This window comes from Theropithecus gelada, chromosome 3 (assembly GCF_003255815.1).
Source record: "Theropithecus gelada isolate Dixy chromosome 3, Tgel_1.0, whole genome shotgun sequence".
Classification (NCBI taxonomy): domain Eukaryota; kingdom Metazoa; phylum Chordata; class Mammalia; order Primates; family Cercopithecidae; genus Theropithecus; species Theropithecus gelada.
The window spans coordinates 82308648-82332603 of record NC_037670.1 but is presented as its reverse complement, the minus strand read 5'-3'; the positions used below and the strand labels follow the sequence as shown (position 1 = coordinate 82332603).

General features: G+C 40.3%; 1 protein-coding gene across 4 annotated transcripts; it reads right to left on the bottom strand.

Annotated features, from left to right (window-relative positions):
• Positions 1-13135: 13135 nt before the first annotated feature.
• On the bottom strand, positions 13136-21296 carry GGCT (gamma-glutamylcyclotransferase). Of its 4 annotated transcripts, none has more exons than XM_025380713.1 (4): positions 21017-21296; positions 17031-17176; positions 15284-15419; positions 13136-13746 (listed from the first exon to the last, which is right to left on the bottom strand). In XM_025380713.1, exons 1-4 carry the CDS (start codon positions 21155-21157, stop codon positions 13603-13605), a joined length of 567 nt encoding a protein of 188 aa, XP_025236498.1. In that variant the 5' UTR covers positions 21158-21296; the 3' UTR covers positions 13136-13602. The 4 variants fall into 4 exon arrangements, with proteins under 4 accessions (XP_025236498.1, XP_025236499.1, XP_025236500.1 ...); XM_025380714.1 differs by lacking the exon at positions 15284-15419 and adding an exon at positions 14262-14417; XM_025380715.1 differs by lacking the exon at positions 15284-15419.
• Positions 21297-23956: the final 2660 nt, after the last annotated feature.

The window sequence follows — 23956 nt, the reverse complement described above, 5'->3', positions numbered from 1 at the left end:
GGGGGCGGTCAAGGCAGGGTCCCACCGTGTTGCTGTTGCCGCTAGTCGGGGTCGGGCGCAGGGGGCGAGAGAAGCTTCACGCAGAGGGGCGCCCGGTGCGAGAGGGTGAGCAGCCGATGCCACCGCGCAAGGCCGAGCGGACAGGCCGAAATTCGCCCAGAGGTGACACACTTAGGAATTCGTGGTGTCATCGTGCCAGGCCCGTCCCCCTAAAAGTGCCTACCCAGCACCTGCAACCAGAGCCAAGGCCTGGACATGATAGGGAAACTTGTTAATAGGCGACACGTGGTCCTGAGGAAATCGAGCTTAGTGTAATCAAATTTTAATAACACTGCATACATTTCAATTTATACTTTTTAAAAAATCTAAGCTTTTCTTCCTATCCTTAAATTTGTTCTTGGCAGTGCACATTTTATGTTCTATGCATATGCTGTAATAAGTTGTAAAGGAGTTTTTAACGTGCTGGTAAATGTCCCCAATAAAATAGTTTAAAACGTTTTGAATGGGGAACGTGTCCATAAAGGATATCGATGCTACAGTAAGTTGTCACTTATTCACACTGAAGAAGTACATTCAATCATATAGTCACTAATGCTTGTGAGTATTAAAATTCCCGTCAGAGGCTGCTTTCTGAGAAAGAGAAAGTATGTTCTTAAATCAAATGTGAAACTGCAAACGTAAAGTTGATAGGATCAAATGTGCCAACTTGTAAGGTCAGGCCTCTGAGTCCAAGCCTGCACTTATACATCCAGATGGCCTGAAGCAACTGAAGAATCACAAAGGAAGTGAAAATGGCTGGTTCCCGCCTTAACTGATGACATTACCTTGTGAAATGACTTCTCCTGGCTCAGAAGCTCCCCCACTGGGCACCCTGTGACCCCCGCCCTTGCCTGCCAGAGAACAACCCCCTTTGACAGTAATTTTCCACTACCCACCCAAATCCTATAAAACTGCCCCACCCTGGCAGGGCGTGGTGGCTCACGCCTGTGATCCCAGCACTTTTGGAGGCCAAGGCTGGCAGATCACGAGGTCAGGAGATGGAGACCATCCTGGCTAACACTGTGAAACCCCGTCTCTACTAAAAAATACAAAAAATTAGCCCAGTGAGGTGGCAGGCACCCGTAGTCCCAGCTGCTCTGGAGGCTGAGGCAGGAGAATGGCAGGCACCCGGGAGGCGGAGCTTGCAGTGAACCAAGATGGCGCCACTGCACTCCAGCCTGGGCGACAGAGCAAGACTCATCTCAAAAAAAAAAAAAAAAAAGCCTCACCTTTAACTCCCTTTACTAAAAAACTTTATTCTCACACAAAGCATGTTTGGTGATCTCTTCACATGGACGTGTGTGACAGTAAGAACTGGAATGATGGCTAGGATATGTGAACCCCAAATATCTGAGGCGGTCTCAGTTAACTTAGAAAGTTTATTTTGCCAAGGTTGAGGATGCTCACCCCTGACGCAGCATCAGGAGGTCCTGACATGTGCCCCAGGTGGTCAGAGCACAGTTTGGTTTTATACATTTTAGGGACCCATGAGACATCAATCAATATATGTAACATGAACATTGGTTCAGTCTGGAAAGGTGGGACAACTCAAGCAGGGATGTCTTCCAGGTCACAGGTAGGTGAGAGACAAACGTTGTATCCTTTTGAGTTTCTGATTAGCCTTTCCGAAGGAGCCAATCAGATATGCATTTATCTCAGTGACCAGAGGGATGACTTTGAATAGAATGGGGAGGCAGGTTTGCCCTAAGCAGACCCCAACTTGACTTTTCCCTTTAGCTTGGTGATTTTGGGGCTCCAAGATTTATTTTCCTTCACAGATACTAATTCCTCCAGTCTATCCTTATGTGAGCCTATGGTAGAAAAATTAGACACTTATTTTTCCTTTTCTTCTAGGATTCTGAACTTTACCTTCCATGTAGTAACTTCTCATTCCATTTTCCTTATCCTGTTTCTCTGGCTGCATTCTGAGTCACTTCAGTTCTGTCTTTTGACTCAGTAATTATTTCATAGATGTTTGAATCTGTTTTTTAACCTGTCTATGGCAGGCAGAGTAATCTCCCCCCAGTGATGTCCACATCCTACCCCTGGAAGCTGTGAATATGGCAAAGGGGCACTAAAGTTGCAGGTGGAATTAAGATTGCTAATCAGCTGACCTAGATGGAGGGATTATCCTGGGTTATTGAGGGGGGCCAATGTAATCACAAGGGAACTAAAAAGTGGAAGAAGCAGGCAGAAGAGGGAGAACCAGAGAGATGGCAGCCTGAGAAGGACTCGCCAACATTGCTGGCTTTGAAGATGGATGAATGAGACTGAGCCAAGGAATGCAGGTGGCCTCTAGTGCTGCAAAAGACAAGGAAATAGATTCTCCCACAGACCCTCCAGAAGGAATGCAGTCCTGCCAACACTATGATTTTAGCCCAGTGAGACCCCTTTTGGAATGCTGGCCTCCAGAACCCTAAGATAATAAATTTGTATTGTTTAAGACACTAAATTTATGGTAACTTGTTATAGCAGTAGTAGGAAAGTAACACACCATCTATTTAAGTTTTTAATTTTAACAATAATATCTTTATTTTCTAGGATTTTTAGATTTTTTTTTTTTTTGGTCTATTTCTAGCTTTCTTGGTCATTTTTAATAGTCTCCTTTTCTTTGTTGATTTTATAATTTAAAAACTATTTCATAGTTGTTTTTGCTTTTAAAAAAGTTTATTATTGAGACATAATGTTTGTATTTTTATGGGGTACATGTGATATTTTGTTACAAGCATAGATTGTAATAATCAAGTCAGGGTATTTGGAGTGTCCACCACCTTAAGTATTTATCATTTCTTTCTTCTTTACTTTTTTTTTTTTTTTTTTTGAGAGAGAGTTTCACTTTTGTTGCCCAGGCTGGAGTGCAGTGGCACGATCTTGGCTCACTGCAACCTTTGTCTCACAGGTTCAAGCAATTCTCCTGCCTCAGCCTCCCAAAGTAGCTGGGATTACAGGTGCCCGCTATCATGCTCAGCTATTTTTTTGTATTTTTAGTTGAGACAGGGTTTCACCATGTTGGCCAGGTTGCTCTTGAACTCCTGACCTCAGGTGATCCACCCACCTCTATCGGGCGAACCCACCCCCAGTATTTTAATGTAGGTTCTTCCTATTTTCCCTAAGTGTCGGCCAGCTGAGAAATAAAGAGAAAGAGTACAAAGAGAGGAATTTTACAGCTGGGCCTCTGGGGGTGACATCACATATCAGTAGGACCATGATGCCCACCTGAGCTGCAAAACCAGCAGGTTTTTATTAAGGACTTTAAAAGAGGAGGGAGTGTACAAGCAGGGAGTAGGTCACAAAGATCACATGCATCAACGGGCAAAAAGGAGAACAAAGATCTCATGCTTCTGAGGCCAATAGAGATCACAAGGCAAAGGGCAAAGCAAAGATCACAAGGCAAAGGGCAAAATAAAAAACTCCTGATAAGGGTCTATGTTCAGCTGTGCCTGTATTGTCTTGATAAACATCTTAAATAACAGAAAACAGAGTTTGAGGGCAGAGAACTGATCTGACCTCAAATTCACCAGGGTGGGTTTTTTTCCCCACCCTAATAAGCCTGAGGGTACTGCAAAAGACCGGGGCATATTTCAGTCCTTATCTCAATGATATCTTCCCTACCTGCACATCTGTTTATAGGCTCTCTGCAAGAAGAAAAATATGGCTCTATTCTGCCCGATCCCACAGGCAGTCAGACCTTATGGTTGTCTTCCCTTGTTCCCTGAAAATCGCTGTTATTCTGTTGTTTTTCAAGGTGCACTGATTTCATATTGTTCAAACATACATGTTTTATGATCAATTTGTACAGTTTGACATAATAGTGGTCCTGAGGTGACATACATTCTCAGCTTATGAAGATAACAGGATTAAGAGCTTAAAGTAAGACAGGCATAAGAAATTATAAGAGTATTATTTGGGAACTGATAAATGTCCATGAAATCTTCACAATTTATATTCAGAGATTGCAGTAAAGACAGGCATAAAACATTATAAAAGTATTAATTTTGGGAACTGATATGTGTCCATATTAAAACTAAATCTTCACAATTTATGTTCCTCTGCTGCGGCTCCAGCTGGTCCCTCCATTCGGGTGCCTGACTTCCTGCAACATGCCTCAGCCTCCCAAAGTGCTGGGATTATAGCCTTGAGCTACCACACTCAGCCGAGTATTCATTATTTCTATGTATTGGGAACATTTCAAGTCCTCTCTTCTAGCTCTTATGAAATATAAAATACATTATCAATAACTATAATCACTCCACTCTGATACATTAGAACTTACTCCTTCTCTCTAACTGTATTTTTGTACACATTAACCTATGTCTCTTTATCACCCCAGCTGTCCTTCCCACATTCCCAGCCTGTGGTAACTCTCATGCTATTCTACCCTCTACCTCCATGAGACTAACTTATTTTTAGCTCCCACACGTAAGTGAGAACATGCAGTATATGTCTTTCTGTACCTGGCTTATTTCACTTAACATAGTGACCTCCAGTTCCATCCATGTTGCTGCAAATGACAGTATCTCATTCTTTTTATGGACAAATAGTATTCCATCATATATATATTTGGTTTGTTTTTAAACTTTTTTGAGATCACTATAAATTCACGTACAGTTGCAAGAAAGAGAAATTCATGTATCCTAACCCAATTTTCCTCAGTGGTAACATCTTGCAAAGTTATAATACGATATAACAACCAAAAGATATACTTTAATACCGTCAAGATACAGATCATTTCCATCACCACAAAGCTCCTTCATGTTGCTCTTTATACAACCTCATCCTCTACTTAACTCTTGGCAACCACTGTCTGTTATCCATTTCTACAGTTTTGTCATTTCAAGAATCATACATAAATGGAACCATACATTATGTAACATTTTGGAATAGTTGTTTTCCATCGGCATAATTCTTTGAAGATTCATTCAGGCTGTTGCATGTATCAATAGTTCTTTCCTTTTTATTGTTAAGTAGTATTGCTTGGTATGAATTACCACAGTTTGTTGAAAGACATCTGCATTATCTCCAGATGTGGACTATTATGAATAAAACCACTATAGGCATTCATATACAAGTTGATGTGTGAACATAAGTTTTCATTTCCCTGGGAAATGTCCAGAAGTGCAATTGCTGGGTTGAGAAACTTACAAACTTTTTCCCAGAATGACTGTACTATTTTACATTCCACCAGCAATGTATGAGGATCCAACTTCACAGCATACTCACCTGCATTTGGTGCTGTCATAATTTTTGGTTTTAGCCATTCTGATGTATGTATAGAGCTACTGATACATTATTGTGGTTTTAGTCTGCTAATAATGATGTTGAACATCTTTTCATGCAGTTATTTGCTGTGTCTTCTCTTGGGTGAAATGTATCTTCGTGGCTTTTCTTCATTTTTTTTGTTTTGTTTTTTATTTTTTGAGACTGGGTCTCACTCTGTCACCCAGGTTGGAGTGCAGTGGTATGATCATGGCTTACTGCAGCCTCCACTTCCTAGGTTCAAGTGATCCTCCTGCCTTGGCCTCCTAAAATGCTGGGACTACAGGCGTGAACCACCATGCCTAGCCTCTTTGCTTCCTTTTCTGATTGGATTGTTTACTTTTTTACTGTTGAGTTTTGAGAGTTCTATATTTGGTGTGTAAATGTTTTCTCCCACTCCTAGCTTGTCTTTTTGTTCTCTTAGGGTCTTTCACAGAGCAAAGGTGGTTTTTTTTGTTTGTTTTTGTTTTTGGTTTGGTTTTTAGTGAAGTCTAATTTGTCCATTTCTCCCTTTATGGATCATGTTTTTGGTGTCAAATCTAAGAACTCTTTGCCAAGCCCTAGATTGCAAAGATTTTTGACTATGTTTATTTATTTATTTTTTTTTACTAGGAGTTTTATAGTTTTATGTCAGACATTTAAACCCAAGATCCACTTTGAGGTAATTTTTGTATAAGGCATGAGACATAGGTCAAGGTTATTTTCTTCTTTTTCTTTCGACTATGGCTAATTGCTGCTCTGACACTGTTGAAAAGACTGTCCCTCCTCCATTAAATTCCCTTTGAACCTTTCCAAAAAACCAGGTGAGTATATTTGTGTTGGTCTGTTTCTAGATTATCTGTTCTGTTCCATCGATCTATGTGTTTATCTCCATGCTAATAACATAAAATCTTGAAATTGGGTAGAGTGATCCCTCTCGATTTATTCTTCTTTTTCAAAATGGTTTTCATTCCCTTTACTTTCCATATACCTTTTAGAAAAATAATTATTCTGGTATTTTGAGAGTAATTTTGTTAAACCTGCATATCAATCTGGGGGAGAATTGACATCTCTGCTATGTTGAGTCTTCCAATCCATGAACATGACATGCCTTTCCATTTATTTAGATCTTCTCTGAGTTCTTTCATCAGTGTTTTATAGTTTTTAGCATACAAGTCCTGCACATGTTTTGTGAGAGTTACACTTATGTATTTCTTTTTTTTTTTATTAAAGCAATTGTATATATTGCTGGTAGGAATGTAAAATGGTTCAGCCAATGTGGGAAACATTTTGGGAGTTCCTTAAACAGTTAAACATATAATTACCATATAGCCCAGCAATCTACTCCTTGGTATGAATCTATAATTGAAAAAAGGTACTCAAACAAACATATGTACATAAATGTTTAGAGCAGCACTATTCACAATGATCAAGGGTGACAATAATCTAAATGTCCATCAATAGATGAATGGATAAGCAATTTATGATATACCCATAAAGCAGAATATTATTCAACCATAAAAAGGAATGAAGTACTGATACATGATACAATGTGGATGGAGCTTGAAGATACTATGCTAAGTGACAGACATCATACACAAGGTCACATATTGTATGGTTCCATTTATGTTAAATACCCAGGATACCTAAATCCATAGAGACAAAAAACAGATTAGTAGTTTCCAGGGTCTGGGGAAAGGAGAAATGGGCAGTAACTGCTTAATGGGTATGTGGTTTCCTTTAGGGGTGATGAAAATATTTTTGGAGTAGGTAGAGGTCGTGGTTGCATAATACTGTGAATTTATTAAATGATACTGTATTGTTTACTTTAAAATTAATTTTGTTATGTGACGTGAATTTCATCTTACAAGTAAATATACAATCAAAATGCAATTGTAAATGGTAATGCATTTTAAAATTTGGTGTCCATGTATTCATTTCTAATGTATAGGAATACAATTGATTTTTTGTGTTTATATTGTATCCCATGATGCTGCTGAACTTACTGGTTCTAAGGGGATATGTTTTGTAGATTCTTTGGGATTTTCTACATAGATAATAATGTCATCTGAAAATAGGGATGGTTTCGTGTATTCCTTTCTGATTTGTTTGCTTTTTATTTCCCTTTCTTACCTTATTGCACTGGCTAGAACTTCCAGCACTGTGTTGAATAAAATGGGTAACAGCAGGCTGGGTGCAGTGTCTCAAGCCTGTAATCCCACTCCTTTGGGAGGCTGAGGCAGGAGGACTGCTTGAGACCAGAAGATTGAGACCAATGTAGGCAACATAGTGAGACCCATCTCTACAAAAATTTTTTTAAATTAGCCAGGTGTGGTGGTGTGCACCTGTAGTCCCAGCTACTCAGGAGGGTGATGCAAGAGGATTGCTTAAGTCCAGGAGTTTATGGCTACAGTGAGCTATGATTGTGCTACTGCACTCCAGACTGGGCAACAGAGTGTCTCAAAAAAAAAAAAAAAAAAAAGACTGGTGAGAGCAAACATCCTCGTCTTGTTCTCAATTTTAGGTAGAAAGCATTCAGTCTTTTATTATTATGTATTAATATAATGTTAGCTCTAGGTAATTTATAGATGATGTTAATAAAGTTATTGAAATTCCCCTCTATTCCTATTTTTCTGAGAATTTTTATCATGCATGGGTGTTGAATTATGCCAAATGCTTTTCCTGCACTAATTGATATGATCATATAACTTTATTCTTTAGCCTGTTAAAAAAAAGTGGCTTATTTTGATTGATTTTCAAGTATTGAACCAGCATTGTATCTCTGGAATAAACCTCACCTGGTTATGATGTATAATTGTTTTTGTTCACTCCTGAATTCTATTTTCTTATATATTGATAAGGATTTTTGCATCTATAGAGATATTGATCCATTGGCTTATTTTTGTTTACTTGTGTTTGTATTATCTCTGATTTTGGTATCAGGATAATGCAAGTTTCATTAAATGAATTGGTAGGGGTTACCATATATCCTTCCCTGTCGCTGGTGATTTTCTTTGCTCTAAAATTTACTTTATCTGATGTTAGTATAGCCACTTGTTTTTTCCTTTGGTTAATGTTTGCATTGTATATTTTTTTCCATCATTTTTACTTCCAAATTGCTTATATTGTTATAGCTGAAGTAAGTTTCCTGTGGACAGCATAAATTTGGGTCATGATTTTTAGTCCACTCTGCCAATGTCTGCCTTTTACCTTGTGTATTTAAACCATTTACATTTAATGTAATTATTAATATGTTAGGGTTTAAGCCCACCATTTCATGTTATATGTTCTGTTTGTTCTGTTTTTAATTTCTCTCTTTTCTTATCCCTGTGGGGGTTACTTGAACACTGTTTTGGAATTCCGTTTTGATTTATTTGTTGTGTTTTTGAGTATATCTATTTGTATACTTTTTAGTGTTTGTTCTAGGTAGTATATATACATAATTTTTCAGTCTACTGGTATCATCGTTTTACCAGTTCAAATAAAATGCAGAAAACTTATTTCCCTGAGCTCTCCCCTTTTATAATCATTTAAAATATTACCTCTACATATATTTAGAACCATTAGTGTTATAATTTCTCCTTCAACAATCAAACATATTTAAAGAAACTCAAGAGAAGTAAAGTCTATTGTATTTACCCATATTTTTGCTCACAATGATCATTTTTTCCTTTCTGATGTTCCAATGTTCCTGCATTTATTATTTTCTCTCTGTTTAGAGAACAGCCTTCAGCCATTCTTTTAGGGAAAGTTTCTGGCAACAAATTTTATTAGTTTTCCCTCTTCTGAGAATGTCTTGATTTCTCCTTCATTCTCAAAGGCTATTTTTACTGGATTCTTACTTGATGGTTCTTTTCTTTCAGCACTTGAAAAATGTGCCACTTCCTTTGGGCTATCACAGTTTGTGATGAGAAATCTGGTGTCATTCGAATAGTTTTTTTTCCTATAGGTAAGGTGTCATTTCTTGCTGTTCTTAAGAATTTTTCTGTCTTTAGTTTTCAGAAGTTTAACTATGATGTGACTTGGTGTGAATTTCTTTATGTTAGGGGTTCACTCCATTTCTTGAATCTGTAGGTTTATGTCTTTTGCCAAACTTGAGAGACATTTTAGTCATTATTTTTTTGGGTACTTTCTCAGCCTGCCCTTTCTCTTCTGGTGAGGCTCCCATAACACAAGCATTAGATCTTCTACTGTAGTACCACAGGTCCCTGAGGCTGTCATCGTTTTATTTTCCCTCAAGTATATTTTATGTCTATTGTTCAAATTGGATAATTTCTGTTGCTCTATCTTCCCAGTTCCTGATTCTTCCCTCTGCCCCCTCCATTCTGTTGTTGAGCCCATCTGTTGAGTCTATAGTTTCAGTTATTATATTTTTTCAGTTCTAAAATTTCCATTTGGTTCTTCTTTATGTCTTCTATTTCTTTGCCAAGACTGTCTATATTTTCATTTGTTTCAAGCATGTTCCTTATTGCTCACTGAAATATTTTTATGATGGCTGCTTTAAAATCTTTGTCAGATAATTCTAATGTTGTCTCAGTTTTGGCATCTACTGATTGTCTTTTTTCATTTAATTTGAGACCTTTCTGGTTGTTGAAATGAGTGATTTTTCAATAGAAACCTGGGCATTTTGGAGATTGTTATGAGATTCTACATCTTATTTAAATTTACTATTTTAGCTGGCTTACTCTGAAACCACTTCAGCAGGAGAAAGTGAGGGGGCACTGCTTCAATACTGCCAGGTGCGGGTAGAAGTTCAGGTTTCCCACTCAGTTTCTGTTGTCACCAAAGTGGGCGGGGTGGGTGGAATGCACCTTGTTACTTCGGAGTAACAGTAGGGGTGGGAGGGGTAGAACTTTCAATTGCCCACTAGTTCTCTAATGACACCTTTTTGGCTGGGAGTGGGAATGCTTTGTTACTGCTTCCCATGTGACCTCCACCAACACCACAAAAAAAGTGGCTTAGTTACCACTGAGAGGTAGTGAAAGTCCTGACTGTTTACTTGAACTTTGATCCCAACCCAGCAGGAAGGGCCAGGGACACTATTACTGCCAGATGGTGGTATAAGCCCAGGCTCCCCACATGGTTTCCACCAACATCTTGAGGGAGGGAGTCTTGTTATTGCCAGAAGTCTCCCTACTTAGCTTTTTCTGACCCTACCTGGTGGTGGTGAGGTTAGGGTTCTTCATTATAGCCTGGCAAGTGTGGAAGTCTAGGCTCTCCTCTTGACCTTTGCTGGCATGAGTGGAGACTGGCATCCACAATTTTTTCTGTGGTATAACTGGAATAGACTGATTATTCTCTAAAATCTTTGTCATACTATGTTGTCCTTTTCCTGGTTCTTTGACAAGAGCAGGCTTTTCTTTTGGGGTGTGTGTCTGTGCTCATTGGTGCTTTCAAGTTGCTGATTTCTTAAGTTGCAAGTACGAGATATATGAAGCAAAAGAAAACAGAATTCAGCATCATGTTGTGCCTTGGGTCCTGAGATCCCTGAATAGTCTGTCCTCTCTCCACCTTTCAGAGTCGTCTTCTGTTTGTTTTATATATAATGTTCAAGGATTTTAGTTGCTCTTAACTAGAGGAATAGGGAAAATCATACCTATTCCATCTTCACAGAAGCCAGTCTCCATACATACTTACTTCATATTGTTTTAAATAGTTTCAATATCTTTTTTTTTTTTTTTCTCCTGAGACGGAGGCTTGCTCTGTTGCCCAGGCTGGAGTGCTGTGGCACGGACTCGGCTCACTGAAAGCTCCACCTCCTGGGTTCACACCATTCACCTGCCTCAGCCTCCCTAGTAGCTGGGACTACAGGCGCCCACCATCACACCCAGCTAATTTTTTTTTTTTTTTTTTGTATTTTTTTTAGTAGAGATGGGGTTTCACCGTGTTAGCCAGGATGGTCTCAATCTCCTGACCTCATGATCCGCCCGCCTCGGCCTCCCAAAGTGCTGGGATTACAGGCGTGTGCCACCGTGCCCAGTCGATCATTTCAGTATCTTAAAACCTTGGGGATCTAAATGTGTTTTTTCTTAACAAATCAGTTTTTTTCTGCTCTCATTCATGATGTATTGTTTTCCTGACTATCTTTTACATTTTTAAGGGCAGTCCTGAGAACCTAAATTTAAGCTTTCTCCAGAGAGGATTTGCTTCTGTTTCTGCCGGGAGCCGCTGGGGCTACCAACTGGGGACCATTTTAGTTCTCTTTAAGGGTCCTGGCTTCATACAGAGTCTTCAGGTTCAGTTTTCCTGTCCTGCAGCAAGGGTGCTCCAGGGTTAGTAGTTCAAATCCAGAGCTATTATTGGCATTTGTGCCCAAGAACATCAGGATCATTTGTTTACCAGTACTTTGTCCTTTCAGCTCACAGTTCATCTTTCTTCTTTTTGTGGAGGAGGAATTGGTACACCCTGAAGATTTTCCTTATTTCCTTGCAAGTCCAGACGTGGTTTTCAAAAACTATTTGTTATAGTTTATACAGAATCTCTGAGTATTGTGTTTAGAGGGCCAAAATGACTGGTAGAAAGGGAAACCTCCTACATAACATTTGCATTTTAAATATTACCTTGAAAACAATTTTAAAAAACAGTATTTCTCATGATTATTAGGCTTTTCTTTCTTCATCTTTTTTTTTAGACAAGGTCTTGCTCTGTTGCCCAAGCTGGAATCCAGTGGCACAATCATAGCTCGCTGCAGCCTCGAACTCCTAGGCTCAAGTGATCCTCCCAACTTAGCCTCCTGAGTAGCTGGGACTACAAGTATGTGCCACCATACCTAATTTTTTAACTTTTTTGTAGAGACGAGTTTTTGCTGTGTTGCCCAGGCTGGTCTTGAGCTCCTATCCTCAAGTGATCCTCCCACGTCTGCCTCCCAGAGTGCTGGATTATAGGTGTAAGCCACCGTGCCCAGCCCCAGATTTTTCTTAAAAGGCAGACATGAAGGTTTTTATTGTTAGCATTTTGAATTCTTTAACCAAAGTTGTCATTTATGTGAGAGATTATTAGAATAATATTCAATTCTTAGTATCTACAGCAAAACTGAGCCTTGTTCACTATACTACTATAAGCCTTGTAAGTGGGTTCTTGCTCACTGACAAACTTGGTTTTCTTGGGAGGAATTAAGAACAAGGAGAAAACTAGAATATGGGAGAGGATATATGGGAAATAGTGAACTGTGATAGCTGTGAAATATGGTCTAACCTGTAGTCTATGACAGCCTCACTACAGAATTGCAGCTGTAGCCTGAAAATTCCTTTTACATTTTTCATAAGAGAACACATTTTTATTTTATACTCCTGCAACTAGTTCAGCCTCATTCCAGCTCAGAAGGCACAGCTCACTGCATTCCACAGAGACACAGAGAATTTTTGATAACTAATATGCATGACTCTTCTTTTCTTCACTTATTCAGTACATAAATTTAAGGTCACTATTTCTTGAAAAGCCAAGAATGCAAGTGCCTCTGCCGCCCCACATTTTTTTCTTCATAGTACTGACTTTCCTACTTTAAAATCATTTTCCAAAGATGTCCCTGGACAAATTTAATTCTTCAATAAAATAAGAATTGCTAATACTTACCATATGCCACTTTCTATCCTAAGATTTCATATATATATATATATATACACACTCATTTAATCCTCAAAATAATCCTAAGATGTAGACGTTTTGGTTATCCTCACTTTATATGTGAAGAAACTGAGACACAGAGAATAAATGGTGGCACAGACAATTGATCCTTGGCTATTTGGCTCCAGAGTCTGTACAATACTACTCTACTACAGATGCTGCATGGCCAAGACCAGACCCAGCATGTGTGATGATTTAACAACATACTGAAATGAAGTACTTTAGTAGAGACAACAGGTTAAACCACAAATACGTTTATTCCTCTAAAAACAGTATACCATCTTTCCAGTTTTCAAAATGTTATTATCAATTCTCTGCAGATTACTCTCATTAAGCTGATTTTTTAAAATCTCAGACAGAGCAGAGCAATTCACCAGCACCATCATCAAGCGACAAATCTATCTTTTACCAGAGCAAGGAAACACTTAATATCAATTCAAGAGAATAGCTTTCAGTGTTTACAGAAGGGGTACTCACATTCACTTGTCACACATTTCAGGCCCTCATACGCCCCTTTTAAATTGTCTAACTCCTATCCCAGTTTCTTTTTATAGTCTGAAAACAAGGAATCACCCAAGTAAGATACTCCTTCAGCGCACTGCCGCAAATGGATCAAACATGGAGATCCCCCAGATCCCTGTTCTCAAGTGTTAAAAATATTTTATATTAGCACATAGAATACCCTTAGATCTATTCTGTTATGTTCTAAAGAGTTTGTGTTTCCCCCTTTTTGATGATGTCCTCTATTTCTTCTGCGACCTTTCCTGTATAGTCATTTGGTTCTATTGCTTTTAACTTCTCTTGATACTCCAGCGGCAAACCATTTTCTTTTGCACCCATGCAAATAATCTGGAAATGGTTAAAACAAACAAACAAACAAAAAAAAAAACCCTTTAGTTAGGAATATAATATAATGTACCATACCACAGCTTTATTTGCCTTCTCAAGGTATGAAATACTAGCTTTCAGATAACTCTAGGATAAACAGTTACATAACAAATAGAATACCATCATTCCTCTCACGCTGAGCATGAATGCGTATGGAGTTTTCAAAGCCAAATGAAGCATCCTCATGGAATATCAACTTTCTCAATATGTGATTTTAAATATTTTAATATTAAGACAAAAATATCTATATAGAATTTGTATGGCCTTTTAAGAAAAAAAAATACCATTCTTCAAAAAAAATTTAAAGTTTACAGAGAGTAGTTTTGGTTATAATGCCAGAGTTTACCCTTGCTCTGAATTAGACATGGGGGAATAAATGGCAACTGTGTTCAGCGATACTTTCAAGATCTATACCAGGTTAATTTCTCTAGGTTCCATACTAGAAAATTCCAGACGAGGCCCAGGAACCAGATTACCTATTACAGGTGCCATGACCTGATTGGGCCTGCCAACAGACAGCTAAGCTTGGGTTCTGAACAGGAATGTTGGGGTCTCTATCCCACATTCTTGTCTTGTGCTTGCAAGGGTGATTTCCCTGATTCTGAAAGGCAGTGTGATGTTTCTTTCTCCATCTAGGGATGAAAACCATTTCAGCAGTAGAAAGTATGTTTTTTTCCCCTATAAAAATGAATATTGGTATTCATAAAATACTGTGTTATGGGGAGAAAAACATTAAGAAAGCATATATATATACACACACACACACACATATACACACACATATACATAGAGAGAGAGAGCACGAGAGAGATACTAAATCTGTTAAAATACACTCATAAATATTCTTTTCTACTTCAATACATGCCTACCTCATAAAAATGAAGCAAAAATTTATTGCCAGGCAAAAGAAAGAAATAGAGAGAAAGAAAGGAAGAAAATACATGTCTAGAATTCTGACTCACATACATTTCTAAAAATTTTTTTTAATAAATAGTTTTAAAAACATAATTCAATCATTACACATAATAATATTTTTGAATCTGTACATTAGGTAAATAACTATCATTTTTATATTTAAAGACATTTTATTAAAATAAATATTTATGCAGAATTTAAAACATACCAAGCCTTTTATTTCTTTTTTAAAAATTTTTTTGAGAGCATCTCACTATCACCTGATCTCAGCTCACTGCAACCTCCACCTCCGTGGTTCAAGCTATTCTTATGCCTCAGCCTCCCAAGTAGCTGGGATTACAGGTGCCCGCCACCACGGCCTGCTAGTTTTTGTATTTTTAGTAGAGACGAGGTTTCACCACGTTGGCTAGGCTGGTCTCAAACTCCTGACCTCAGGTGATCTGCCCACCCCAGCCTCCCAAAGTGGTGGCATTCCAGGTGTGAGCCACCACGTCAGGCCTAAAGTCTTTTAAAAACAATATATTCTTTAGTTTCTCTCAGTGAAATTTAAAAAGTAATCACCACCAGTCTGTAAATAGCTTACCTTTTTATACTGTGGGGATGGCGGAGCACTTTCGTAATTTGTCATCAGATAACTTCGACAGGTTATTTCTCTTCCTTCTTGAGTTGCAACTTTAACTTCTATTACAACATACATTCCACTTTTAACCCCTTCTTGCCTGAAACCAGAACAGCCAAATTTTAACCATATTTGACCTAGCCAATTTAGCTCACTGGGTAAGGTCTTTTTATAATAGTCAAGACGGGGTATGGGATTAAACATTTAACTACGTATGAACATACTTGCTCCCTATGTATTTGGGATAAAAAATATATAAATTTACCACATTAAAAGTAAGCCTTGCATTTAGGCTGGGTGCGGTGGCTCACACCTGTAATCCCAGCACTTTGGGAGCCAGAGGCAGGTGGATCACTTGAGGTCAGGAGTTCAAGACCAGCCTGGCCAACATGGTGAAATGGCATCTCCACTAAAATATGAAAATTAGCCAGGTGTGGTGGTGGACACCTGTAATCCCAGCTACTCAATAGGCTGAGGCTGGAGAATCACTTGAACCCGGGAGGTTGCAGTGAGCTGAGATTACACTGGGGCAATCCAGGCTAGGAGACAGCAAGACTCCATCTCAAAAAGAAAAAAAAAAAAAAGACCAGGTGCAGTGGCTCACACCTGTAATCCCAGCACTTTGGGAGGCCAAAGCGGGCGATCACCTGAAGTCAGGAGTTCGAGGCCAGTCTGACCAACATGGAGAAACCCCGTCTCTACTAAAAAACACACACACACACACACAAAATTAGCCCGGCATGGTGGCACATGCCTGTAATCCCAGCTACTCGGGAGGCTGAGGTGGGAGAATCGCTTGAACCTGGGAGGCGGAGGTTGGGGTGAGCACGAGATCGTGCCATTGCACTCCAGCCTGGGCAACAAGAGCGAAGCTCCATCTCAAAAAAAAAAAAAAAAAAGGTAAGCTTAGCTTAACATTTCAATTAGAAGGCCGGAGACATAATATTACTTGTTATAGTCCTAACATAACTCTCCATATTTATCTTGTCCTAAAAGAGGCTTCAATGTAGTTTGTTTGTTTGTTTTTCATCTTTATACCCCTGAAACATTGTTCTTTGGGCTACAAAAAATGGATGGTGTTCTGACAGCAAGAGAATATCCACCTAGAAAAAACGTAGAGAGGATGGCTCATTCTCCTTCACAAGTGAGGTAAAGTATCCAGCATGTCAGATAACCCTCTCTTCTCAAGGCCTCTTCTGCAACTTTTCTTTGTATGAAATGCTCTGCCACACAACTCTGACAGCTCTAGTTATAAAAAGTATCAAAGCATTTCTAACATGTTGTCAAATGCTTTTACAAAGTATTACTTATTTACTGATTCACCTGCCATCTTAAAAAATTGTTCTTTAAAAACTGAATTCAAGTAACTTTCAAAATCAACAAAAATATGTAACAATTACAGAAATCTTCACGCCTTTTCACAGTATGAAACTACAAAGAAAAATTATAAAAGACAATAGAATGAAAAATAAGGGCTTCCATCTTTTACGTAAGAGATTACAAACATCCCACTAAATCTTTATCAGAAAGTGTAGCCCTTCTAGACTTTTTAGCAAACTCACATTATCATGCCTTTTATGTTGACTCTAAAAGTATAATGAATATGTCTGTAGTATGTGGTTTTGAAAAACTAACACACAGATACACATCCTCACATATAATCTGCTTTCTGAATTAGTTATTGTTTAACTTATAATTAGAAGCCACCTACTCATCCAGAGAATTTAAATTGCTTTTGTTCATTTTCCATACTACTCCCCACACTTCATCGCCAGGACTCTGAAAAATGGTGGCTATCCCTCCATGCCAAGTTTGACTTGTTTTGCCTTGGGAATTGCCAAAGTCAAGCTTAAAATCCTACAAAGGAAATCAAAGTGATATGATCAATATCCACTTGAACCCAAATTTCCCTCCTCAAAATAAAAAGGATTTACCTTGAACTCCATGCAATTAAAACATTCAATAAACAGAGTTCCTTCTATGTCTAAGAAGCTGTGGAAAATATAAAGTTAAACAGACAAGGACCCAGATCCCAAGGACTATTTTTTTTTATATTTTTCTTTAAAAATGAAACATATACTGAATATGTACAGACATCTTAACAAAAACAAAAAGTTTAAGGAAAAAAAAATTGCCATAACCCCAATGCCTTAACACAACTGTTTTCATTTTTGCAAATTACTTCCCAGTCTTCTTACATACACACAAATTTTTACTTAGAGACAAGCTGGGTGATGGCTACATGTGTTATAATATTCTCTCTTCTTTTATGTCTGCAGAGTATCCTACCAACATATATCACCAAATTTGCCCTGAGAGACCTGGCATTTGAGGATGAATGATTTGTGTACTTATGAACACTAATACTCATGAATTATACTAATTTATCTATAGTAATCATAAGAGCAGCTAACACTAACTGCAAATGGGAAGGACATTTAGGCAGGGGATGAGCATGCCCAAAGGTGTGGATAAAAGAGTGTGTTTTGGGGGCCAGGTGCAGTCGCTTACGTCTGTAATCCCAACATTTTGGGAGGCCGTGGCAGGTGGATCCTTTTGTACTTAGTGTTATTGGCATTACATGGACCATTCCCTTTTATTTTGCTAACAACTTTCTTATACCCATTTTACAGCAGCAAACACTGTGGGTTAGAAAGATTAAGCAACCTGCCTAAAGTCTTGGAACTAGTAAGTAATGAAACTAGGTTTCTAGTTTAACTTCTTCCCTCACAGAGGTGGGCAAGCAGGGGATAGAGTCCTGGGGAAGATTAAAAATCCTTACGTGAAAAAACAAAATAAAAAATAAAAACAAAACAAATAAAAAACAGAATCCTTATACGGCTTATTTGGCCGAGGAAGATTTCTTTCCATCTTTCCAGAGCTTAGTTTCCTTATAGACAAATTTAAAAGGTTAAACTAAGTGATACTTCTAGGATCCTTTTCAGGTTTATATTTTACCCCTGTCACTTGTATTTTCTCAAAAAACGTGTCAGACATCTCAGGCATAGGGTTAGCTGGAGCGACCAGTAACTTTATTCAGCTAGGACCACGTGTCTCTGGCAGGACACCAGGAGACCTGATAAAAGTTACAATTCACACTAACTGGTTGTGTATTGCTAAATCCAATAAACAATTTTCATTCCTCATCTTGTTCCACTTCTCAGTAGAACATAGGTAACCATCTTCTCCTGATCTGCCTCTTTCCTGATTTTCAGGCTATTCCTTGATCTCAATCCCCTTTGCCAACTCCTCCTCCATTACCTGATTTTTAAATGTTGGAGTTGCTCAAGGCTTAGTCTAGGCCACGAGTGTCCAACCCTTTGAATGCAAGAATTTTTTTGCTTACCTGTGGTGGCGGACATCACGAAAATTAGGCATGGGCTTTTGTGTTTGTTTGTTTGTTTGTTAAAGCTCATCAGCTATTGTTAGTTTTAGTGTATTTTACTTATGGCCCAAGACAATTTTTCTTCTTCCAATGTGTCCCAGGGAAGCCAAAAGTTTGGACACCCATGATCTAGGCCATTTTCTCTATTCATTTGGCAATTTGCCCAAGACATTCTCATCCCCTACAATGACTTCAAATATTCTGATCATCTTTAAACCCAGACTAGATCTCTCTTCTGAGCTTCAGAAGAAATGCTTAGAACAGGGCCTAGCACACAGTAAGCACTTAATAAATGTTCGCTAATATTATTCTGTTCACTTGACTGTTTAGCAAGCATTTCAAATTCAAAACGTTCAAACTGAACTTACAATTTTCTCCTCCCCAACTGGATTTTCCTCTTCTCTCTGCAAACATCACCTGCACCTATCTGCTGCCAAAAACCTGAGTCATCTTTGATATTCTCTTCACACTCAATCACTATGCTTTAACAATGTTATCTCCAAATTAGTTCTCAAATCCATCGACCCTGCCCTGCCACCACCCTAGTTCAAGATGCCATTCATTATCTTTGGCAAAAATTGCTGTAAAAACTTCCTGAACTCTCCATATCCACTCTTCCCTCCTTCAAATCTATTTTCCATGTGACCAGAATGAGCTTTGGGAGATAGAAATCTGATCTTTCATGTGCTTTAGTTCTGCAGTGTGTCTTATTTGGCTTCTGAGGTCTTGGAAGATGTGGTCCTTCCACATCTCTCCAGTCTTCATGCCACATTCCCCTTACTAAACTCCAGCCACACTGACTGAAAGATCCAGCCTCCTCTTTCTTCAGGCCCTTTGCAGAAGATGCTGTCCCCTGTTTTGTGTGCTTCCCACCTCTGCAATCATTCAGGTCTCAGCTTAAAAAGTCACGTTTTCAGGCAGGGCTTTCCTGAGCATCCTGGTTAGGTCAGGTACCCTGGTCATACACCCCATTTCACTTTGCATGCCTCCTCTTAAAGATGGACCATATACCTGTAACTGAATAATCCCTTGTTTGATATCTCTTCCCCCTGCCCTGACTGTAAGTATTTGGACTCCCTTCCTACAGTTGGGAAATTCCCTACTTTAGGAGTTTGGGAAGAGGGAGTACCAGAGCCTGACTCCCATTTTTGAGGCTTCAAAGGCCAGAAGTTGGTTCTCTTAGTTTTGCTTAAAGTCATAGCATGGGTGTGTGGCCAAAACATAGCCAATCAAGACATTCTGGGGCTTTCAATTAGAAGCTAGTGTCCAAGACAGCAGGGACTCCAGAGTGGCCAACACATACGGGTTTCAGGACGTGCAGGGATGTACAGAGGCAGGCAGTGTCCAGGGCAGGTGGTGGTGGTGGTAGACAATACAGCATCCATGCTTACCAAGTTCAGCAGTGGCGCAGAAGAGGCTCCCTGGGCTGGTTCTGTTGTGTGATGCCCACTGTATTACAGTTGCTGCGCCTCCCTTTATGCCTGTCCGTTTTGTCAGCTTTGTACTCCTGCCTTCCTGGTCATTCTGTGAGCTCTCCAATAGCCTTTCAACACATTCTTTTTTTTTTTTTTTTTTTTGCTTAAATCAGCCAGTTTCTGTTGCTGGCAACTAAGAACTCTGACGAGGTTAGCACAGATCATGTTTGTCTCATTCGATGCTATCAAAAAGTTTTGTACATACTCTGTTGCACCTCTCTCCCACAGGCTGAGAGTTCCTCAAAACAGTCACTTTACTCAATCATGTTTATACCACTAGTGTTAAGTGCTGGAAGAATATGTGCTAAGTGAATGAATGGACTGGGCTGAAGAGCAATGATTTACCAACACTGGTTATAGTTCATCCAGGCCCTTGACCTAACTGAGCACAGCACTATTACGAATAAGACATGGTCCTAGCTTTCAGGACCTCTCAGAGGAGGAGCGAAAGGCAGGTAAACGGATTTTCACAATGCGAGGTGAGAAGTGCTGTAACAAAGGTATGTACAGAGCAGAAAGCAACCAATTCCCAGACCCAAGTCAAAGAAGGCTCCTCAGAAGTACCCACTGAATGCACTGTTAAGTTAGTGGACGAGAGGCCAAATCGGTGCAGACCGAGCAGCCGGTGCACAGGCCAGGAGGGGGAAAGCTCCGGGCAGCCTGAGAGGGCACCGTGGCTGGGGCAGCGCCGGGCAATGGGCCCAGCGGAGGAGGTGGACCCGCCCAGGAGGCTGAAGCCTCGTCCTACTACCCTCATCAGGAAGAACTGCATGCCTGTCCCGATCGGCCACGTGTGCCCCCGGCCCCGGAGAGGGTAGCGCAGGCGGGGACACTCACCTGCAGGCGGGCCACACAGAAGAACGCCGCCGAAGGGTTTCGGAGGTGGATCCTCTCGGTCAGCAAGTTGCTGCCGTAGGCAAAGTACAGAAAACTCGCCTCATCCGGACCCGGGACGTCCTTGCAGCCCGAGTTCGCCATGTCCCACTACACGTCTGCACCGGAGCCTGGAGCAGCGCTGTAAGGAGCGGCCAGAGCGCGCAGCACTGCGGCCCACTACTCCCGCGCAGTGACAGTCGCGCCGCCGACTCAGGGTTAGGGGACTGGCGGGAAGCGTAGGCCGGTCAGGAGCGAGCACTCTCCTGATTGGCTGCCGGTCCCCACCTACCTGAGTCGCCCCCTTTGATTGGCCATCCCCACGGCCTTCTCTCCGCCTTCCTCTGAGACTCAGAAATACTCTGTCCCGAAGCGACCCGGCGCTGGCTCCTCATTAGACAGGATCCAGTGATGTCCCGCCCCTCCTTGCTCAAGGCTTCCTCTGATTCTCTGATTGAGGGGTGGGCAAGCACTCCTCACGGGCGGGTCGGATGCGCACCCGCGGAAGGTCTCGGCGCGTGACTGGATTCTCTGCTCAAGGCTGCGCGCGTGTGGTTCTTTGGTACTTTCTGCGCCTTAGGGAGTTCTGGTCAGATTTGAGGCGAAACAGCGGCCCTGGCCACTCCATCAACGGCTCCCTCGCCAGGCAGCTCGCCCTGTCCTGCCTTCCTGGCCTAGAGGAGTCAGGCAGGACGGTCCGTTAACCCTTTCTGCTGGTTCCCGCACCCCGAGCCCTGGTCATCAACCTGACCCCTTTCCACAGACCCGTCGCCTGCTGGAGCCCTGGGACTCCCTTCCCTGATGGAAGTAACATGCCTGGGCTTAAATTCCGATGCTGCCAGTTACTAGCCAAGTAACCTTGGGCACCTCTGGTCTCCGTTTCCTCTTTTTAAAAATTGGGATCATAATATAAGTTAGGATCACAGTAGAAACCCCTATATTGTGTTTGGTTTCCCCCTCCCCCTCACCACACATCCTGAGTGTATTTTTTAAAAACCTATATTGTTAATTTTTGAATGAAAATATTAATATGAAGGGTATAGGAGCATTGTCTATCCTTGACACCCAGCTATTAATCTCTAAATGCCACCCCCCACTAAAAGGTACCAAGCGCTCCTTCGAGAAATGACTGATGCCAGGTCAGAAGCTGGGAGTGAATGAGGACAACTTGTGTCAACAAGTCAGGATGACTCTCAAGACGAACAAGGTCCTTCTAAAAGGACATGGGAGCCAGCCTGAAGTCGGCAACTGGCCAAAATTAGAACAATTTGAGAATCAAAAATAACAATGACTGCAAACTGAAAAGTGATTGGAAACTTTAAACATAAAAAAGTCACGGCCCCCAAAGAGTAATCCAAATTTTAAAAAATTAACTTCATTTGCCACACTATTGGTGATGACTATTACACTAACTCTTTATTCTGCAAAATGATAATTTAAGAAAACAAACAGGTATTCGCCTTTCTAGTAGCAGCTGTATTTCGGGCTAACCGAAATACAGTTGATAGATGAGCACCAGTTGATGAGGGAACAGTTCTCTTTACAAAAGTATGCCAACTAAGTAATCATAAATGAATAATGGAATTTCATAATTGATTCATGCCAGGATCATCAATGATATCATTTGATGAAAAGGTGATAAGGAACAGGATATTCAGTTGATGCCAAATTATTCCCCCAGGGATTACTGCCGGTTACATTTTTTTTTTTTTTTTTTTTTTTTTTTTTTTTTTTTTTTTTGAGACAGAGTCTTACTGTCTCAAGGCTGAAGTGCAGTGGCTCCATCTCGGCTCACTGCAAGCTCCGCCTCCCGCATTCACGCCATTCTCCAGCCTCAGCCTCCCAAGTAGTTGGGACTACAGGAACCCTCGTATTTTTAGTAGAGACGGGGTTCCACCATATTGGCCAGGAAGGTCTCGATCGGCTGACCTCGTGATCTGCCCGCCTCGACCTCCCAAAGTGTTGGGATTACAGGCGTGAACCACCGCGCCCGGCCTACTGCTGGTTACATTTTTACAACACAGGGAAATCTTGCCCCTCCTACCTTAACCCAGATACATCTTAACACCATAAAAGTGACCCAGCCTGACATTAAATGTCTTCCAATCTGATGCAGTATGAAGCTCAGCATCATCTTTGAAGTATTGTTTCCAAAAAATGTTAACCTCAACATCTTAAGCCTTGAAATCTATCTTCCTGTCTCAGGAACTGCAAGAATAGAAGAATAAAATGACATCAAGAGGAAACAACCAGAAAAACCTAGAATAAATGGTGGAACACCCTACTGAACACGTGGCCCAGTCTCTTCAATAAGTCAGTGTCATAAAAAAAAAAAAAAAAAAAGCAGGACTGAAGGATGGCTGCTCTAGATTAAAAGAAATTTTAAAAACGTGGCCAGGCATGATGGTTCATGCCTGTAATCCCAGCACTTTGGGAGGCAGAGGCAGGCAGATCACAATGTCAAGAAATGGAGACCTTCCTGGCCAACATGGCGAAACCCTGTCTCTACTAAAAATACAAAAATTAGCTGGGCCTGGTGGTGCATGCCTGCAGTGCCATCTACTTAGGAGGCTGAGGCAGAAGAATCGCTTGAACCTGGGAGGCGGAAGTTGCAGTGAGCCAAGATCATGCCATTGCACTCCAGCCTGGAAACAGAACAAGACTCCATCTCAAAAAAAAAAATTAAATAAACAAACAAACATAATAACCAAATGCATGGCTTGTGCTCTGTTGATTCTGGTTTACTAAGCCAGATACAAAAGATATTTCGGGGGCAACTGAAGAAATTTGAGTTTTCACTGGGGTATTAGATGATATTAGGCAGTTGTTATTAGGTGCGATAATGGTATTGTTCTTCAGTAGAAAAATGTCTCTATTTTTAGACATGCACACTGGCATATATAG

Excerpts from the sequence above, each read along its gene's own strand:
- GGCT (XM_025380713.1), bottom strand. The coding sequence starts at position 21,157 with ATGGCGAACTCGGGCTGCAAGGACGTCCCGGGTCCGGATGAGGCGAGT. Across the intron at positions 15,420-17,030 it reads AATTTAAATTCTCTGGATGA|GCAAGAAGGGGTTAAAAGTG; the intron begins GTAGGTGGCTTC and ends TTCTGGTTTCAG. Across the intron at positions 13,747-15,283 it reads CATCCCCACAGTATAAAAAG|ATTATTTGCATGGGTGCAAA; the intron begins GTAAGCTATTTA and ends AACCATTTCCAG.